Source organism: Miniopterus natalensis, chromosome 19, assembly GCF_054644295.1.
Source record: "Miniopterus natalensis isolate mMinNat1 chromosome 19, mMinNat1.hap1, whole genome shotgun sequence".
NCBI lineage: Eukaryota > Metazoa > Chordata > Mammalia > Chiroptera > Miniopteridae > Miniopterus > Miniopterus natalensis.
Window position 1 is genome coordinate 22,339,457 of NC_142099.1, and position 21,130 is coordinate 22,360,586.

At 47.1% G+C, this 21,130-nt stretch overlaps 1 protein-coding gene across 1 annotated transcript in view; it reads right to left on the minus strand.

The window, feature by feature from the left end:
• Window positions 1-417: 417 nt before the first annotated feature.
• COLGALT2 (collagen beta(1-O)galactosyltransferase 2) overlaps window positions 418-21,130 on the minus strand; it is a 74,252-nt gene continuing 53,539 nt past the window's right edge. The window contains exons 7-12 of the mRNA XM_087827938.1: window positions 13,931-14,007; window positions 10,251-10,357; window positions 9,929-10,061; window positions 8,685-8,812; window positions 5,270-5,476; window positions 418-3,293 (exon numbers count right to left, since the gene is read on the minus strand). Of these exons, the coding sequence (XP_087684064.1) occupies window positions 3,017-3,293; window positions 5,270-5,476; window positions 8,685-8,812; window positions 9,929-10,061; window positions 10,251-10,357; window positions 13,931-14,007 (929 nt within the window). The 3' untranslated portion in view covers window positions 418-3,016. The remainder of the gene's footprint in view (window positions 3,294-5,269; window positions 5,477-8,684; window positions 8,813-9,928; window positions 10,062-10,250; window positions 10,358-13,930; window positions 14,008-21,130) is intronic.

The window sequence follows — 21,130 nt, forward strand, 5'->3', positions numbered from 1 at the left end:
CTCAGACCTTGTTTTTGAAGTTTTTAGGCAGCATGATCTGAAACTCGAGTTACTAAGGTGAACATGGATTCAACTTTATTTGCCCAGGATAAAGCTCTTTGACTTTGGCAAAGCATCATAGTACCTTTTGATGGACAGGCTGACCTATAGCACAAAAATGCACATGGACTCTTCCTCAGCACCCTCCCACCGGGGACTCCTGCCTTTCTGTGGCCTAGAATCCTTTTCAGCTGACCCACCTCTGCCCAGCCATCTAAAACAACCCCCAGCCACAGGAAGGCCACCCTCTCTCACTTGCCAGGGGGATCACGCAGCTGTGATGGTTATCTCTGCCTTCCACACCTTTGTTCCAGAGCAGACCTGGAATCCCAATATTGGCCATTGATGTTGGAGGAACCAATGAACAATCATAGCGTTGAGCCCCAAATTTTTTTTTTTAATTTCTCAGAGAGAGCTCTAGAAGGCAAATAGTAGTTTCTCACTTCCTCTCGGGAAATGACACAGCATGACAGACGGGGTAGGGTGCTGGGATGCTGGCTCGCTCTTGCTGTCCAGAGTCCCTGCAGTGGCCCCATGAGCCCAAAGCAAGGCCCACATGGTGTGTCCTCTGCCAGCTGTGGACACTCCACCCACACTCAGCAGCACCAGCACTGCTGACATCACGGTTGTCTGTCCAGGAGATTCCACCTCAGATCCCAAGATCCAGATAGGGATCCAGATGGGGAATCCAGGTGGGGGTTTGACTTCCAAAGGCAGAGAACAGGTGCCACGGCTGGAGGCAGAGCCTCTGATGCAGCGAAGATCAGATGTCTTCACTTGAGACTAGAGGGGAGGCAGGAAGGACAATGAGGTCAAGGAACCCCTGGGCTGCTGGAGAGGCGACTTTGTAAAGGACCACTGGGTGGGCAGCTTGCAGTGCTCACAGCAAGGGGACACTGCTTGGGATTCCAGACCTGAGCAGGGAGAAGCAATGGCTGGGCTAAGAGAGCCAGAACTTTCTTCACAGTAGAACAGCCCTAATCTAAAAAAATTCTAGAATTTAAAACCAATGTCTTTTAAGAATGGGAATTCATAAACCCACCAGACCAGCTGATGGGGGAGAGAAAATGTTCTCTATTAAACAAAACCACACAAAAAAACCTCAGTACCCCTCCACTCCCAACACCCCAGCCACCTCCCGCCCCATTAAAAAAAATACCATGAAGGTCACACACACTTGCACACACTGAAATACGCAAAGTACGAGATACCCAAGGAAACCTTAGGAATTGCCCAAGGGTTTTTCACGAGCTCTTCAGGTGCTCTTCCTGTTTTTTTTTTCCCCTAGAAAAAAAGAGTCAAGCTCTGACTGCTTTGTCTAAGCGGTAAAAATTAAGAGTCAGCCAAGATCCCTCGCCTCAGTTTCCTGGCCTTACTAGTCAACGTAGAGGAATATCAGCGGTAATTCCAGAAGAAAGGCCAAGGCTGGTGTTCTGTGGAAGGCGAGCTGCCTTGTTCTGCAGCCGGGGGCCCTCACCAAGGGAGCACTAAACTGTCACATGCAGCTGCCTCGCCCAAGGCCTCTGCTCCAACACGGGGACACCGAGGGAGGAGTGTGCGGACAGGATGCTGGGAAGGCTACTTCCAGAGGTGAAGCTTTAGTTCCTGAGGGCAGGAGAACGTCAACCTGAAGCATGACGGCCGGTGATCTCAGACGGTGGAGCTGGAAGAGGTGATGTAGCCAACTCTGCCTGTTACAGGAAATCAACCTACGGAGCAGCACAGAGGTGGTCTGCCCAGGATCCTGACTCCGAGAGCTTCCTGGCGGTTGGCCTCAATCAGTTGATCAGTCCACTGCTTTGGACCAAGGTCTCTCACCTGAGACGGAGAATCATCTGCTTCCAGGTGGTTAGAATCTCCCACTCACCAAGAGTCCTCTCGGGAAATGCAGGAGAACAGATCGTGGAACTGATGTGTCTACACTGACCACTCACCCCCCAGGGTGCCCTTGTGTTTAGTCTGTAAGCACGATAAAGCCTGAAACATCTGTTTCTCTGCCTTATCGTACAGATATCTCCCCCACGTTTTGTAAAATAAATAATTCCAACGAGAATGAAAACCTCGGGCAAGGGCGGCTGCTGCCTAACAGTGACTCGTGAAACTCACGCCTGCAATTCATTCCCAGGCCGGGGGTGGAGGGGAGCGTCCGACATGCAGATCCCCTGGGACAGAAGTTAGACGCCAACCCTCACCCCTTATATATTAAATTTATCTTCATAAATAGAGCATCCTAACTCAAGTGACCACAGTCAGAAAGGCCAACATTTCAACTCCTTTTCCCTCAAATATCTACACGAACCCCCAAATATCTACTAAACTATACCCACGTGGCAAGCGGGAGCCTCACTCTGAGAGCTTCAGCTGCCACGATAGTCGAAGGCCACGTCGCAGACAGACCCAATACCCACCCCTGTTGGGTAACGAGGACTACGATGGAAAACTCACTTTGTAACGAGGCTCATGACAGAATTCCTTTAAACAAAAAGCCCAATTAATTTGATTTTAAACGATTTGATTCCCTCCCCCCAAACTTGTTACCTACCCTTAGTTTTCAAGGTCACATCTATGATATAAAATGAGCCCTCTAGACCAATAGATGTGATCCAGTTGGCGTGGTTACGTTGCCCACCCGCGGTCACTGCTGTGGCAGTGAAGTGATCGCCTTTCTCTTGGACAAGTCTCTGAGCCACATTTTCAACCTCAATGTGAGAACCAGTCTCAATGGGTGATGAACTAGAGGACTAGGTGTCTACACTAAAGTTTACCTTAATGGGCGCCTTAAAGCCTATCTTCTAGCCATTTAGGAAAATTTGAGCTTAATTTTCTTATTTCTCCTTCCTTGTCAGAAACATATTAATTTTGGTCAATCACATTCGACCACTTTGGTTAGATGACTGTGGCCACAAGAAGAAACCAGAGCGAACAGATGAACAGCCCATCAGAGAAACCAGAGGGTAGCGAACCCCAGGGGGGGCCTTCAGAGCTCATCCCTCGAAGGAACGGTGTCCAGGGAGGCTGGCGGGGGCAGGGCCTCGGTGTTCTTGGCATTGCGGTGGATGTGACCTTGCTTCTGGGACTTCCAGGAATGGGTCCTGTCCCAGTCAGTGGCCACTGTCTCGTTGTCCCAGATGGTAGAGGTCTCCGTGTCACTCAGGTACCCTGGCTGGCCCGTGTAGTGTGTGGGGTAGATGAGTAAGGGCTCGGCAGAGAAGGCTTTCAAGTCCCTGGACTTGTAATGCTCCTTGTACTCAGCTCTGAAAACAAGAGGTGCACATGCGTGTGAGGGGGCAGGGCGCTCACGGAGCAGGGGGAAAAGAGAGGGGGGCCTTGCCTGTCTCTTCAACGGTCAGGGATTCATCTAATTATCTTTTAAATTGTGTCCTTTGTGGGAAACGTTAGTCTATAAATGCAATCGAGGTTCTTTAGAAGCTTTCAGATGATCTAAGAAAATATGCACAGAAAAAATCAGGATGCTTCTGTTGCATTTGGATAGACTAGTTTAAAATGAATTTCAGCTCTTACTCTGAAAGTTAAGAATTAAGCGCTGTGGAACCATAATAATAATTAAATGTGATCGCTCTGTAGAAAATGGCCTGTTGCTGGATTAATGAATTAGCAGCAGGACCTGGAAGGCCGTGAAGGGGCAGGTGAACTGGCATGGGCTTGGAGGCATGCCAACGTGGCTTTGCATTCCAGCTGCCTGTGAGCGTAAAGTCCAGGGATGACTTGACTTCCCCCCCAGGGCGCAGATTACACGAGGTGACATCTACTCGGCTCCTAGGTCAGTGAGTGCCCCGTAGGTGTTCATTTCCCTTCTGTTAAGGGGTTGATGGCTCACTTCCATGTTTCTCCCAGATACAGAGATAAAGTGAGTCTCTAACATGTTATAAAAAAGAGAGCAAGGAGCTCGACCTCTACTGAGGACAGGAGACAAAATCAGCAAGGTGGGGGGCAGGAGCTCTTAACCACGGAAATGAAGACCATCCGGGTGAGGAGGGAACCCGGCAACCGAGAGAAGGAGCCAAGGTCAGAACCTGTCTCCTGCTCCATTAATGAGTTTACAGGAATCTCTGATAGAGCAGCTCTTATCTGTAGAGCTTGGCCTAGGCTCTAAGGGCACAGAGATGGAAGACTCTGCCTACCTCAGGGACTCACAGGTTATCGGGGAGACTGAAAAGTAAACCATCAATGACCAAACCCTTGGAGACGTGTTGGTCAGAGTGAACTCCTGGGCTACAGAAGCCCTGGGCGTCCACTGCCTGCTTCCGTGGGCACCCTCCCCAGAGGCCACCTCCCTTTCCCTGAGCCTCCAGCCCCCATCCATGATCGCAGCCACCACGGTGCATCATCATGGCTGTTCATGGGCCTGGGCTCTCCGCGAGGCCGCGAGCCACGGCCCGGCCAGCAGTACACGCACCGAGGAATCATTTGAAAAATCTGAGGTGGTTAGGAAGCTGACCTTCGCCTTGAGGTGCATGGATTATGGAAGTAAGACGACCAAAGACGAGGAGGGGACTGAGCAGATTATGTCCATTCAAACTACGCGCTGGGTATTGAGGCGGGACCCCTATGCCAGACTCACCGTTTCTGCCTCATCTCCCCATCTGTAACGGGGATAATCACTCGAGTCAACCTCTCTGGGTCATGATTATGGAAAGGTCGTTTAGAAAGTACCAAGTGCTGCCCAGAAACCGAGCAGGGAAGCTCATGACTGCAGCGAGGGCAGGGACAGGCAGGGGGCTCGGGGACAGGCAGGGGGCTCGGGGACAGGCAGGGGGCTCGGTGACAGGCAGGGGGCTCGGGGACAGGCAGGGCGCTCGGGGACAGGCAGGGGGCTCGGGGACAGGGAGGGCGCTCGGGGACAGGCAGGGCGCTCGGGGACAGGGAGGGCGCTCGGGGACAGGGAGGGCGCTCGGGGACAGGGAGGGCGCTCGGGGACAGGCAGGGCATTTGGGGACAGGCAGGGGGCTCGGGGACAGGCAGGGGGCTCGGGGACAGGGAGGGCGCTCGGGGACAGGCAGGGGGCTCGGGGACAGGCAGGGGGCTCGGGGACAGGCAGGGCGCTCGGGGACAGGGAGGGCGGTCGGGGACAGGCAGGGGGCTCGGGGACAGGCAGGGGGCTCGGGGACAGGGAGGGCGCTCGGGGACAGGGAGGGCGCTCGGGGACAGGGAGGGCGCTCGGGGACAGGCAGGGCGCTCGGGGACAGGGAGGGCGCTCGGGGCGACTCACACGGGATGCTTGTTGTACATGATCGGCAGGAACTCGTCCACGGGCAGCATCTTCCCAAACGGGTCGGCGCCCACCAGCTTGCGCGCGCCCGGCAGAGAGATGGCGTAGCCCAGCGTCCAGTAGGAGTAGTCGGCCTCCACCAGGTTGGCCACCAGGGGCACCGCCCTCTCCGGCTGCTCCACCTGCAGCCGCTTCCTGCCGATGTAGCTGGAAGGGAGCGCAGAGGGCGAAGCCCCGTCTCAACCCCCGCCGGCCGCCAGGACGAAGCCCGGCTCTGGGGGCGCCGCTGAAAGCTCACCCGGCTGTGCCCCTGTAGTAAACGCATCGCGCCCCCGCTCATCGTGCCCGTCACCACCTGCGACTGTCACCTGCCAGCAGTGGGGCCGCTTCCCTGGCTCCACTCATCAACATCTACGCTCGCCTAGCAGACAGCGTTTCAACCAGAAAGTCAAGCTGTAAAGCGAGGAAAGATCTTGCAGATCATTTCCCGAAGGTGGTGTGGGGTTTCCAGCTGTGTTTACAGAGGTCGGCAGGGGACAAAAGGGGCCAGATGTGAGAATCCTGAGCTTGTTCCTTTCGGGTCCCCAGAGTCTCAGCCTGCTGGGGTTTCTGCACGGCTCTCCCAATGCTGGTGGCAAACACAGGACGCAGCGGGCTGTGGGAATGAAGCCGTCTGCAGGAAAAGACCCAGGGACCCCGGGTGGCCCCAAGGGGGCTCCTCCTGGTGAGAATGACCCTCACCTAGCTCGGCCCACGCTCCCCCCCCGGGTGCTCTGCTCTGAGCTCTGAGAAAGGCCCCGGGCCTGTGCTGTTCTGCAGGAGCACCTTCCACGCCGGCCTTCCCGCAGGCCTCCCACCGGTCTGCCATCCGCTGCTTTCGTCTGGAGCCCGTCAGCTTTCCACTTCCCTGAGCAAGTGGAGGTGCCTGCCTGGAGGAGGTGCCTGCCTCCCGCCTGCTAAGGAAAGCTGACTTCCTCTGTTTTGCCCTAAAACTCTCTCTTTCAACATCCAAGGGAATATAGTCAATAATATTGTAATAACCATGTCTGGTGCCAGGTGGGGACTGGATGTATCAGGAGGGAGGACACTTTGGAAAGTGTATGATTGTCTAACCACTATGCTGTACACCTGAAACTAACACAAAATAATACTGAATATAAACTGTAGTTAAAAAAAAAAAGTCAAGGGGTTTCCCTTGTCAAAACCTCCCTGGATTTCCGGAATGAGTCTAGGTCCACATTCAGTTCTTTGAGGACATCAAAGGCGTATCCCCTCAGCCATGTGTCTTCAGACTAAAGAGCCTGAGTTTCCCTCCTGTGGTATCATCAAATGGAAAAGAGACTCCTGCTGAGCCCGTGAGATGCGCTCAAGCCACCAAGGCACTGAGTTTGTACTCAGTTTTTTCATTTTACTTAATTTAAATTTTAAAATTGGAGATGTGTAAAATATTTTACACAATAAACACATCACATTTGTTACCCAAAACTTATTTTAAAGAGAACAATTATTATTATTAAACAAAATGTCTTGTTTGGGTAGGATGACAGTTACTTCAGCAGTCGAAAGCTTAGCGTCGGGATCGAGGTGTGCTATGGACATAAAACACACTGGATTTTGAAGACGGTATGAAAAAAGAATGTAGACTATCTCATTAGTAGTTTTCAAATATTGATTATATGTTAAAACAATCTCTGCGTACGCTGGGTTAGGTCAAATGTATGTTAAAGTGAAACGCACCTCATTTGTTTTTACCTTTTCAATGTGATGACTAGGAAATTTAAATGACTTAGGTGGCTGATGCTATGTTCCTGTTAGCACTGCCCCGGATCCCCATGGTCTGTCCTAGTCTTCTCATTTACTAGGTCCTCTGTCTGGAAGAGCTGTAAACCGGCAGCCATGGCCAGCCATGGCCAGCTCGTCAGCTTTAAGTAACGTTTGTTTCTTACTCATTTTAGGAAGCAGAGGTGAAAAATCTGAAACCACTGTGACACTTTCGGATTATAAATAGATTTCAATGGAATATTTTGACTTCAGCAGTCTGTGAAATTTAGAAAACATCTTATTTTTTTCCTACGTTCTTATCAGGACAATCATTTTTATCTGTTGGTACTTTGTCCCAAGAAATGCACCAACTAAACTCGGAGTGAGCAGGGGCGTCTGCCAGTTCTGAGGCGCAGGCTCCCCGAGTCCAGCCTCTGTGATCCCCGGCTTACGTGAAGGCCGCCAGTGCGCAGGTCCGCGAGCATGAACTAGCTTCCAGGCTCGCGCCTGTGGGGCCTCCACCGCAGGCCACAGAGCCACAGAGCCACAGGCTCGGGAAGGCTGGGGTGTGGTGGCTTCTGCAGGATTATAGGAACAGCAGGGACCTCAAGGGACAGTGCTGGATCTAACCACGTGACTGCTGTCTGACAGGGAGCCAGCCTCTCTACCACTCTGTACTGATTGCTGGGTGTATTTCCCACGGGTCAGCTGGGCCATTACTAGGCTGCTTTTCAGCTCAGAATGGTGTGTTTCCTGAGAAAGAATATTCCGCCTGGGCCCACAGCTGAGCTCCTCTCCAAGGATGGGAGGAGTGGGGACAGCTTGTCTGAAGCAGCTGCTCCAAAGGGACAGGCTCTGATTTAATGAAATTGCCTTTGACACGCGGCTGGGGAGAGAACGTAGTGCTTGGAAACGTTCTGCCTCATTGGAGAGAAGTGAAAATGTCATTTTGGTTTAAAAAGTGAGAGAGGAAGGGAAGGGGGGAGAGAGAGAGAGGGAGGGAGGGAGGGAGGGAGGGAGGGAGGGAGGGAAAGAGAGAATTCAATTCTCAGAAGTGGCAGACAATGGGCATTAACTCATTGTTAACTCATAAATGTCAGTTCAGAGCCACCACTCACTCGGTGAGCCTGGTTTTCCTTCAACAGCCTCTGACCCTCCGCCAAACCCCGCTGTCAGTGTTCTCCCCCTGACCCCCATCTGCATAGCTTCCCTTCCCAACAGAGGAGCCCTCCCCATGCTCAGCCTCCCACACTGGCAACGGCTACAGAGGGAACCTGCTCTACTGGGAGCTGAGGCTCCGGTGTGACACAGGACTCTGGCCTGGAATAAATGCCTCCTCCTGTCTGTCTTCACACCCCCTCCAAGGCTCAAGGTGCTTCGAGGGCGAGATTTCTGCTGTGCTCCTAAGTGAGTGCTCAGTCTGAGGGCCCCTGATCTGCAGGCAGACTCCAGGTCACATAAACAATCTCCCGCAGTTTCTTTCTCACCCTGCAGAGTGCATACATGCAGAAACCAGTGGCTATCCTCTGCTCACTTCTCGTTTCTGGCAATGTTTATGGAGAGAAAACCAGGTAAGTGGAGCTTGAGCTGTTTCTCCTACCACCTGGACCCAATGCCTCTTGGAGCTCCCTGGTAAGTTTGTCTTGTCACTCACATCAGTTCCCAATCCAGCTGAGCCTGTTCAATGTCATCCATCAGCTTCATCAGCTTCTTCTTAAACTGGTGTTCAAAACGCACGTCATCCTCAATAACAAGAGTCTTCTCCAGCTCTCGGTCAATCACCTGCGAAGGTCATCAGTGGGAAGATACCCTATGAAAAGTTTAGGACTTACTTTTTTATTAGACAAATAAATATTAAAACGTCAAGAGTTTAGGAACATGATATGTAAAAGCTCATAACTGGATTCTAAGCCAATGCCCATCAACAGCTGAATGAATCAATAAACTGTAGTATATTAAACTGTGGCAATGAGAATATAAGATCTATAATCAAATACCATGTTCTAGATGAAGCTCACAAAAGTAATGTTGAGAGATTGGACATACCATATGGTTCCATGCATATTTTAAAAAGTACAAAAGAAGCCAAAACTATTCTTGCTGTTGTTAAAAGTCAGGATGGTGATTACCCTTGGGGACAGGTGACTAGAAGGAAACACCGGGGAGGTACAGAAAGAGTGCTGGCAGCCTCTTTCTTGATCTGGGTGCTGGTTCACTTGGATGCACTGTTCGGTTTGTGAAATTTCATTGGCCCATAATTTACAATCTACATAGTTTTATACACATCTCTTACATTTCATTTAAAGGTTAAAAAAAAAAAAAAGATAGGCCTAGACTGGATCATTCAGAGAGAGAAGGCATTCAAGGGGCCCTTCCTTAGAGCGTTTTCCTTTTGTTGAGAGAACTGAACCTTAATCAAGAACCCCACACTCCAATACCACCCCCATCAATGTCTGATCTGTAAGATCAGGGTTCCAGTCCTGGCTCTGCCACTTCTCGCCTGGACAACATATTTATTTCCTCTTGGGTAAAATGAGCCCATCCCTCCCAAGCCAGCTCATACAACTTCTGTGGGACCTTCTTGTGTAAAATCACTTTATAAGTGATAACACGCTAGATACATACAAAGCGCTCCTACCGAAGCCGAGAATGCCTCAACAGGAGTGTGGCCCCAAGAACATGGGTATCTTCCCGTCACTGTCTCACGTGGCACTGAGGTTGCCCCTCCTGTCTGTGGCTGGCCTTGTGTCAGAGGGAGACACAAGGCAACAGAAACTTTCAAGCATACCTCCAGGAGAGAGATGGGTTCCCCTTGCACCCGGCCCTCATTTACCCACAAAGTCCCACTCTCCTTCCCCCTCATTACAACACTGCACATCTGAATAAAGCATCACTTACCTCTTTCCAGACAGAGTAGTGGCTAAGAAAGCAGCCGATTTCACCCCTGGTCAGAGGCCTGGAGGAGTAGGGATCTCGATACCCAGGCAGCATTTCAATGTTCAGGGCCTTCAGCTGGCTGGTGTTGAGTGCCCTGTGTGATGGAGAACAGGTCTGAACACTGACAGGTGAGATGTCCCCACCACAGAAGCCAGAGAGTGGCTGTAAAAACGTATCTGTATTCCAATGACCGCATATTCCCCCCCACCCAGAACTACTCCATCACATAGGACACATCCCCACTCCAACCCCATCTGCAAGGGTTCAAGAAAACTCAACTCACTTCCCATCCACAGCCTCCACGATCTTGACCTCAATCTCCTGCTCATACAGGGTGCGGAGCATCCGGTCCCGCCGGTCCTTCCTGCGTTTGAGATTTATCATGAAAATCTAATCCAGGGAGAAGAAGAGAAGGAAACATGGGTGACTCAAGTCTTCTTTTAGGTTGTTTGAGAGTTTAAATAAATGTAGCACCAATGTTTTCAAGTTTCAGTGAGAACAGGGAGAGGAAACCGGTGAAGATTTGTTTATGTTTCATATCAGGTCAAATGACATGAATCCAAATGGAATTACTTTCAAAACTGGGCCATGTGCAGTGACTTAACCCTCCCTGTTTCTCTGGTGCTCACGGATGAATGCATCCACCTGGCTTTTGAGACAGGAAAGATGAAAAAGTTGCTCTTAGGGGAGACTAACAGTGACTTAACCCCAAACACAGGCACTAGGGGTAGGAGGCAGCTTGGCCAGTGGTTACAGTGATCAGCAGACCTGAGTCCCCAGCCTGATTGTTATTTACTGGTGTTTGCCTTGACTAGTTCCTCTGCCTCAGTTTCCTCACCTGTAAAACTGGAATAATAATAATAATGCCTATCTCATGGGTACTAAATATCAGCTATTCTTAGAATGTATATCCTCTAAATTTAAAGTCAACGAATAAGAAATATCTAGTCTTAACACATTCCTTTTATTCCCAAAGGTTCCAAACTGAATGATTGAAATCTCAATTTTAGTAGCTTTTATGTAAAAAGTCAACTCCCTTAGAGACGAGGGAATTTTTCTGAAAGAGTAAAGGGAAGGAGCCGTGACCACGGGGGTAGCCCTCTGAGGAAGAGAGAAGGGAGAAATGGAAAGGCTTAAGCGAAGACTTAAATGAAACCCTAAATTCCCAAGTGGATCTGTAGGATCTGAGAGACACCAACTGGTCCCAATGAAGGTACATTCAGATCACCCCCCATGAGGGCACCCACTTTAGTCCCTACATTCCCGATGGCTGCACTGAACACATATGTATTATGACACCATGACAGGAAGTTACAAATAACGAGGCAGCCCTAACTATTCCCAGGTTTAAGGGCTACAGGGGGACCTAAAGCCTCATGAATGCTATTACAGGTAAATTAGTATTTTAATAAGGTCTCTTTGCTACAAGCAGTAATAAACTTTGAACTTTAAACTAGTCCTCCAAGTGAGGACTTCAGCTGCCAGCAAAAAATGATGACGCATAGCATTGAAAAGAAGAAACCTACAGGAATAAGTCAGAGGATGCCGGCTGCCTCCTGACTAATCATTGAGATGACATTTCATGTTATAGGGTCCAGACCCTTGTTTGTAAAAACAGGGAGTTGAACAAGCTCATCTCTCAAGTTCAGGGCAGATGAAAACTTCTATGACCCATGTTTCATAATAGAATTACTTTATGCTATGTCCAGAATAAAGAAACTATATCTTATAACCAGCCTGCATTTCAGACTATATAGAGTAAAACTTTGTTTCACATGGTCATTCTGAGTGTGCTTATCAATATGATTTACTAGAATAAGAAGCTACACTAACTAAAATGTCCGCTCTTCCTTAAAAATATTCTTACCTCCATCCATTTATAAAGGTCTGGCCAAAAAAACTGATGGGGGAGCAAGATGTCCTCTTTAAAAAATCATCCACTTTATTTAGGGCAAAATGAGTCAGGCATGTCGTGATTTCATCTAACTAGGTAATTAACTGTTTATCTAACCGGGTAATTATTTTTAAAAAAACATAATTTCCATGGTGACCATTTGCCTTGTTACTTGAAATTTTACAACTTTATATGAGTGGTGTTTTTTTATATTTCATTTTCTTCCTGTGTAGAATCACACTCCATCCCCCAATTTTACAGATACGGAAAGGATATTGCTCCTGGGTACACAAGGAGCTACCTGGGGTCACTCCAGGAGAGCAAACCACAAAACAAAAAATGAACAGAAATACAACAAAAAAGTTCCCTCAAACCAGAGACCTCTAGCCTGGGATGACTTTAGGAAATAACAATCCTGTCCCAGTTTCTACCAGGACAAGTGCAATAAAAACTGTAGCCACGAAGGAAAAACACAGACAGCTCGCTCATACTTGGAAAACGGTAAACAGAGAAAGAGCCACACAGCCAAATGCAACCCTGACACCCCCACCAAGGTCATGGAGTACTGGGAGGGTTGGGAAGGCCCAGAAAATCTTTTTTTCCACCATCCTATATCTGTTCAGGACAGAGAAATGATTACTCCGGGCTCAGGAAAGTAGAGTCCCTGAGCCTGTGTCACTTCCTAGAGTGGGCATTTTTCAGAAGGCTTCTATGAGCGATCCGGTCGTCACACCCACATCCAAATGTAAGACCAGAGCTAGAAGATCCTGGTTTCGTCCCATTTATTTGCTTTGGTTTGATCCTCATAGGAATGTGTTTATAGAAGGAAAATGAATGTATATGAAGACACAGGTTCTTTAACCTGGAGAACCAGGAGCTTCAGGGAAGGAAAGCTACAGTAACACACAGAAGCCCATCCAGTGCACGGTGTGGACCAACATTTTCTGCAGCCCTGATGGTTTTTAAAAGCTGTTTATACTTTAATTCCTCTATCCCACATATAAAATCATCTCTTCTCATTCTGCCCCCTGTGGAAATTGCTTAGTAACTACTAACTCTTTTCCACTTCATATTCATGTAGAATGATTTGAACTTCCCGGAATGATCTGAATATTCCCATCCTGGAAGTTCAGCCCCCAAATCAATTTTATAGACAGAATCCCATTTCCCAGTGCTGGTAGCTCTTTAAGATGGCTGTACTTTGGGAAAATGCGTTATATGATACAGGGTGATAAATAAGGAATTTTCTTTCAATGGAACAGTGGCAATGAGCAGAGAGCACAAAGCTTGGCCTATAACATATCCTTATGCTGTGAGAAAACTTCCAGTTTGTGGGTTCCTGATGCACTGCCCCCACTTCTAGACCATCAGGTTCCTGAATATTGTCAGCAGCTACATGACATGAGGAGCCATGAAGGAGTCAGGGACTTGGGAGTCCCGTTTCTGGCCCTGCCATGTATCATATATGTTGGGCATATTACCAAGAGAGGCATCTTTTTATATTCCTGCTTCATTCTTTATACAACTGAAACTTAATGATAAACATGGCCCTCAGAAAGCCATTATGAAGTTCTTGCCTGAGGAAAGGCAGAATTTTAGAACAGTTTCTTTGTGTTTTTTTTCTTTGTCTTCTCAACCCTGCCCTCCAACCTTTTTCCACGGAGAGAGTGATCCAGCAGTTTCCACCCACTCAGAACCAAGTTCAAGTCCTCCAACACCTAAAACATATATCTTCTTTACCTTGAATCTTGATAAAAAGGTTGATAAAATATGGCAATATTTTAGAAAAAAATATCAAATTCGCTTTCCTTGCTAAACAGTAACTTCTTTCTGACTTGATGATTAATTCACTTTTACCACGACACTCCTTTTTTAAGATACGAAAACTGAGGCACAACAAAAACCGAGTAATTTCTCCCAAGAGCTTGGTGTCTTTCCAGCAGCCAAGCCATTCTTGCTGGCTCTCAGACACATGCTCAGGCTGTGCTTCGATATAAACATACAAACATGCTACACACTTGCACACACATGCACACACACACACACACACACACACACCCCTTTCCTACCTCATCAAATCCCATCTTGTCTGGATATTTAGGGACAACTGAGACAAACTGGGAGGGTTCCATTGGTGGACGGTCAACTGGAAGACAAGAAACACGCAGAGGGCTTTGTTAGTGCAAGTCAGAGGACAGAACTGCATCCACACACCTGATCTCCAGGAACACAACTTGCATGTCCAGGGCAGGGTCAGATGCTCAGCACCTGTCCAGGACTGAGCGGCTACAGGAGAACCCTGCCTGCTAGGGCACTCTTGAGAGCACTTGTTTCTATGCAGATTGCAATAATTGTTCCATTGCCTTAAGACTTATTGTCAGAGCATTTTGGAGGCAGTTTAGGGCAATGGTTAAGGGTGAGGGCTCTGCAGTCAGATGACCTAGGTGAGACTTGGGTCTGTGAAAGTCTGGAACAGTTAGGTGACTTCTCTAAACCCTTTCTTTGTGTGTAAAATTGGGATAATAAAAGTGTATCTTTCAGGATGTTATAAAATTTAAATGATACCGGCATGTCAAGCACACACCACAGTAAATTAACAATAAATATTCAATATCTCTTAGCCCAAGATAACTCACTGTGATCCATGATGAAAGAGCTCATATATAGGCCAGATTTTCTCTGAATAATGCTTTTTCTATATAGTTAAAATGGCCAAAGCCTAGGACTATTTTTATCCTAGCCAGGCAGGTTTAGCTACAGGTACACAAAAGTTCCTTTATTTCAATACAAACTCAGCTCTGAGGGCCAGCCCACATCCCAGAACTTGGAACAGGGCTAACAAGGAAGTTTCCAGATGGAAGGGACATCACACCTTGAGTCACAAAAGTTTTATTTGAAACTCCAAAACAAACTATATATTTTAAAGGCTGATAGCCATGTTGATTGAAAAACGTGAGAAGGTTTTGAAGATTTTTGGCATTGCATAAATTCAAAGTACTCGTTTGGTTTTTCTTAAGGAGAAAACACAAAGAAAATTTACAATGAAATCTAGTAGGTGGGTTGTTTGAAGAACTATGGGTGATGGTCATTCCCAGTATTCACCAACATCCATTCCCCTCTGTTCCAGGGATATGAGAGGAATACAGTTCCTCATCCTTGAAGTTAGTCAGGACCACGTGAATTCCCACCACTTCAGTGATCACAGTAGCATGTTGATATGGAGAAGCCACAAACTGAAGCAGCCCAGAACGATGTACCAACCTATGGAGGGCAACTGCCCAGGGAAGACATCAGACCATGGCAGACTTTGCATAGCCAGAAATAAGCCATCGCTGTACTGAGCCAAGGAGATTTGGGCACCGTTGGATATACCAGCATACCTCATCCTGACTGAGATACTGTCCAAAGGGCATTATTTAACTAACTTACCCTTCACTGGGATGTTAAAGAGGAAGCAGGACACCCAGTTTCACTTATGATCAAATAATATGAAGTTCTAGAAGACAGTGAGACACGTTTCCTAAGCAAACATAAGACTTGGGCCTCATTACATCAACCCCGAGCCTTACAGTCCCATTTCTGTGTGTACGCAGAGCAATGTTTCTGTTTCCGTTAGCAACCCAGAATGTTTTGGTCCTTTCTGCTCCACCCCACTCCTCACTAGTTGCTTTTAAAATCAACAAATATTTATTGAGGGCCCACCACGTACAGAGTTAGATTTTAAGAGAAAGAAACTTAAGATACAATCTCCTTCTTGTTTATACTATTGTTTGAGGAGCTGTCTAACTCTCCCTTCTTGGGCCTTAGACCTGGGAGGGGGTTATATTTTGAGTTACCCTTTCCACGCTCTCGGTCTCTGTTTGGCACTCACATGGCCTGTGTGGCTTTAACATGTCAGCCAAACAGACTGCTTTTAGCCTCTTTGCTTCCATCAAACATGGGCAGTCATTGCATTCATAGGAGAAGTCTCTCAAAAAAGCTCAAAGTGGCTGGCTCCTGAAAACCACCATTGAGCAAAAATATGAGAAATACACCTGGGTTTTGCCACTGAAGGCAGAGAGCTAAGCCATAGGGAAAAACAGGAAATGATGTGAGTTAGATTTAAGAAACTTCCTTGAAGGTTAGGTATATCCCAGCTTCTGACTCCATCATTCATAATTGATCCAGTCCCCCACTGAATCCCTCCCGATACATATCCCCTCCCTGTACCAACATTTGGTGCAACGTGTTTCACTGGCTCCTGGATAGTTTCAAGATTTAGGAATAATAATAGCTATCATTACAGAGTTCTTATTACGGAACTCTGGGCTACACTCTTGACATATGTAATCACATTTATATAATCTTCACAACATGTACCATGGGACAGATATGAGTGTCCCTATTTTTATAGATAAGAAAACAAAGGCTTAAATAACTTGCCCAATGTCACAGTGCTGATAGAACTGATATTTGAACCTAAGCCTGACTCCTGCACCCCCAAGCTCTACTCTGCCACCAAAGCTAGTCCTTGATAGTCACTGGGGTCAAACTGGCCTTAGGCAACTGGTCTGGGTTCACAGTAGCTCTGTTAGCTAAGTCCTTGCTTCTGGAACACCCACCACCCTGCATACAACGTACCAGGCCCAGTCATGCTTGGAAAAGTATTTGAGAAATTATGCTTGGGCCAAATCCTAACCCTTGTCTACAGCTTCTCCTGAACTTCCATTGCTCTAGACACCATCCTTGCTCAGGTCTTCACTCACTGTGCTTGGGGTGTTTTAATATTTTTAAACACTCATGTGCTCTTAATCTTGCCTCATTCAAACTCATTGTGCACACTGTTGTCAAAATAATTTTCTTCCACAAAAACAGCTCTGTTCCTGATCATGATGCTCAAGTGCTTTACAATTTAAGTGCTTTCATATTCACGTCATTTTACAGCTTCACTTTTATTGTTGTTTTTTTTGTAGAGATGAAGAAATTGAGACCAACCCAGATGTAGACTTGCCCAAGGTCAAGTAGTGAGTGATGGATGGGTGGAGCTGGAACTCGGTTTTAGACCTTATGACTTCAGATCCAATATTCTTTTTTATATTTTTTTAAGATTTAAAAAATTTATTTTTAAAGAGAGAGGAAGGGAGAGGGAAAGAGGGAAAGAAACATCAATGTGAGAGCAAAACATCGATCGGCTGCCTCCTAGACCGCCCTGTTGGGGATCAAGCCCACAACCCAGGCACGTGCCCTGACTGGTTGTCAAACAGGCACAGGTTGATGCCCAACCAACTGAGCCACCCCAGCCAGGGCAGATCCAATATTCTTCATAATTTACATGAGATTCTGTTGCTTCAAAATGTCATTGCTGAGAACGGGCATCTAAGACTTCCATCGTCTCATACTCTGATTTGCAAGAGCAAATTCCTCATGCCTCATACCATTTACTTCTATCACTTTTTATAAGATCTAGCTTCTTGCAATTCATCCCCAAATTTTCTGTACAGGAAGCACATCCACAAATTTCTGTGCAGCTCCTAATGCACCAAATGAGTAAGTACATGTAGAGTGATGGGCACAGTGCAGTTCATAAGCGTTACCTGCTGGTCTTATACCCCATCTCCCACCCACCCACACTCTTCCACTCTGACCTCTGAAACTCCAGTCTGCAGTTCAGAAACTCTCGGATGTGTTCAGCCCCTTCACCATTTCGGAAGGTCTCTTCACTGTTTCATTTTAATTAAAACTTGGCTTTGTTTTGAAGACACTGCCTCCCGTTCAGCTGTCAGAGTGGAAGGTGATTTTCCTCACATCCCGCCACTGGCTCCACACTGTTTCTCCTTCATCCTTCAGAACTCCCAGCCTCTTTGATGCATATTTCTGTACCATCTATATTTGTGTACCATCTATCTCATCAGGCCCCGTCAGCCACTGGTGACTATGGCTTCTGGCTCACGGACTCACTGTCATCATTCTTAGAAACCTCAGCATCCACATGGTGACCCATCCAGCAGCCTGTTGGCTTGTAGGTCCTAGGCCTTAGCGCCAACAAGCAATCCTTCAGTGACCCACTACCGTGCCTGCGCCCATCACACCGGTCAGGCCCTCGCTTCCATCAGCACCCATCCCAGACCTCACGGTCTAGCACTCTAACCGTTTCTTGTAAACACTCTTGAATTTCTTCCACTGGTCTTGTTTGGTAAAACCCCAATCCTGGTTAAACTCAATTGTCCACTTAATCAGCACCAAGAAAAATACCGCAAGGGAAATTCACAGAGTTGTTTTGACTGAGTCATTTCAAAACTACAACCACAGATGTGAAATTGGCACTCAACACAGCCAAATAGGCAACTATATACTTCCATAGTAAATTTACTTTCTATTGTCTGAGAGAGATATTTTATGCCTTTTTCTCTCTCCTGAAATCTCCAACATCTCTCTAGGGCTGATGATTAGACTACACATGTCATAGAGAAAATATTCAAGTCAAATTCGACCTGCCTTTTCCTTTGACCTCAAGTTTACAAACACAGATGCATCTGTACCCACACATTCTGACTTCTATACATTGGCTAGAGTGGGGGAGCATCCCTGTTCCTACCTGGGACAACCTCTCCAATGTTGCCCTGGGTCATAATGCCTTCTTTTTTTTTTTTTAAGGACTTCAGCCTTAACAATCATCTTCTCTTCTCCATCATCAAGTTCTTCTTATATGTTGGATCCTTCTCAGTAGCACACAAATATGCTAAAATCCTATCTTAAAAAATAATACAAAAACCAAAATGACCTCTGCCTTGATCTCTCACTGTCTTCCAGCCACCATCCTATTCCTCTATTCTCTGTCCCAACAAGATACCAATTTCTCATCTCCACATTGTCCTCTCTTCAGCCCACTCCAAAGGGCTCGTGTCCCCATCATTGCACTGAAGTGGCTCTTATCAAGGTCATCACAGATCTCAATCTTGACAGAACAAATGATCAGTTATCTATCCTCAGTTTACTTGACTTCTCAGCAGCATCTGGCTCCTTCTTGAACATTTCTCATTTTTTCCTTCCAGCTTTCTGGCTGTTCACCTCCCCCGGGATGTGTCCTCCCTCTCCTCTTCTCTTTCAATGTTCTGTTACTAAACAAGTTCACTCTGTTCCATGGCTTCAAATATCCTTTTAATACGAATGACCTCAAATGTCTGTCTCCAGCTGGAGTCTCTCCCTGAACTCCAGACTCACAGAGCCAAGTATCTCCTAATCTTTCCATTCAGATGTTCAATAAATATCTTAAACTTACGTCACCAAAACTTCTCTCCCCAAATCTTTTCCCACGAAGCCTTTCCCACTTCGTTAAACTACATACCGGGCCAAAATCCTGGAGTCACCCTTGGTTCCTTTCTTTCCTCGTGGGCTGCCTCCAGGTCTCTGTAAGTCCTGTTGGCTCTGTCACCAAAACATATCATAAATCTACCTGCTTCTCACATCCCCCCTGCTACAGCTTACGTCCCAAACACCATCGATGCTCACCAAGAGAGATATACTGGACCCCTACACTCTAGTGTCCATACCACAGTCTGAGTGATCTTTCCAAATGCATACATCACATCATGCCACGCCCCCTCTCCCACTCCGAAGGCAAGCCCATTGCTCTTAGATTAAAATCCAAATTCCTCACTGCGGCCACAAGACTCTGCAGGACCCCCACACCACTTCCTTATGGCCTCATCTTCTGCTCCACTCCTCTGTATACCCCAACCACACTGGCCTTATGTTCCTGGAGCACCTCAGGCTTTTTCTTAACAGCCTCTGCATGTGCTGTTCTGCTTAAAATGCTCTTCCCCCAAATATTCATGTGGCTGATTCCTGGAAATGTGGTCTATCTCTCTGCATTGGAATATAAATTCCTTGATGGCAGAGCTTCTGCCGGTTTTGTTCACTGCTGCATCCCCAGCCTCCTGAAGAACCCATGGAACACGGAAAGTGTTTAATAAATTCTTATAGCCCGATTCTCCCTTCTAAAACCTTCCTTGGCTCCTTACTGCTTTTAGGAGAACCATTCTGATTTAGCTGAGCATTCAAGGACCATGAGAGTGGAGCCATCCCAACTCTCAAACTTCATTTTCTTCTATTGTTTAAAGGCTACTCTCTTCCAGGTTGAGAATGCTTTTTTATCAATGTCTTTGCTCAGTTTGCATGCTCTGCCTGCAGTGCCCTTAGCATATCACTCCTTTTGTTTAAACTCCATGCTGCTGTTAAGGCTCAGTTTAAGACCCACCAGGACTTGACATGCTCCTATATCATCCCAGCCCCCAGAAATCTCTCCCTATGCCAAATTATTTTGCTCTTTTATCTGTCCCTTTCACAAAGCACTATGCTGTATCACTGGAGTCTTTTTATGTCTGTCTGTCTCCCCAGTTAAACATAAACGCCTGAAACAGAGCACTGGTTAAAAAATGTTCTAAACCGCCAGTGCCTTCAGAGTGGCTCATGCACTGTCAGCAGATACTCAGTGTTGGCACATGAACATAACACTTATTACGTGCTTCACTTGCTCCAGTCTAGTAGCAGCTGTTTGTTTACTGCCCACTGGGTTCCAGAGGTTGCGCAAAGTGCTTTTAACATCGAGTTCATCTTTCCCGAGGAGACCCGACAGGTATGCCTCCATCGTCGGCATGCTTCTATTAATCTGCCATGCACCTCCAGCCTATATTTCTGCCTTTCTACCCTCAAAGGTTTGTTTTCCAATTATTTTCTTATTCTAATTATGTTCTTATCTTTTAAAGTTCAAAATCTGAAATTTTAACAAAACTACAACTAGAAAGAGTAAATATAAGAATTCCATCAAATGCCATGTTTAAAGGGCCTGAAACCAGCCTTCACTGTCCCACCCTGCTCCTGTCATACATACTTCTCTGACCTCGAGAGTGACTGTCCGAAATCCAGATTTCAACCTGACATTTTTCTGCTAACATCCCCTTAAATTCTCCCTTCCCTTCAAGACAAGTCCAAACGCCTTCTTATACAGTAGAGGTCATCCCGCCTGGGCTCACGTCCCGCCCACTGCCCACCGCCCGCATACACACATCCTATGCTCTAGTGATGGAGAACTGAATTTCTTAGATCCTGCGTGAAAATTCAGCACAAATATCTCCTCCTCTGGGAAGCCATTTCCAGCATCCTTCCCTAGGCGGGGTGGACCTGTAGCTTTCTCCTTAGACACCTGTACATTACACATGATAATTAGTGTAGCTACTGATTACTGAGCACCGACCAATCCTGACATCGTGTAGACCTGGAGGCAAAAACAA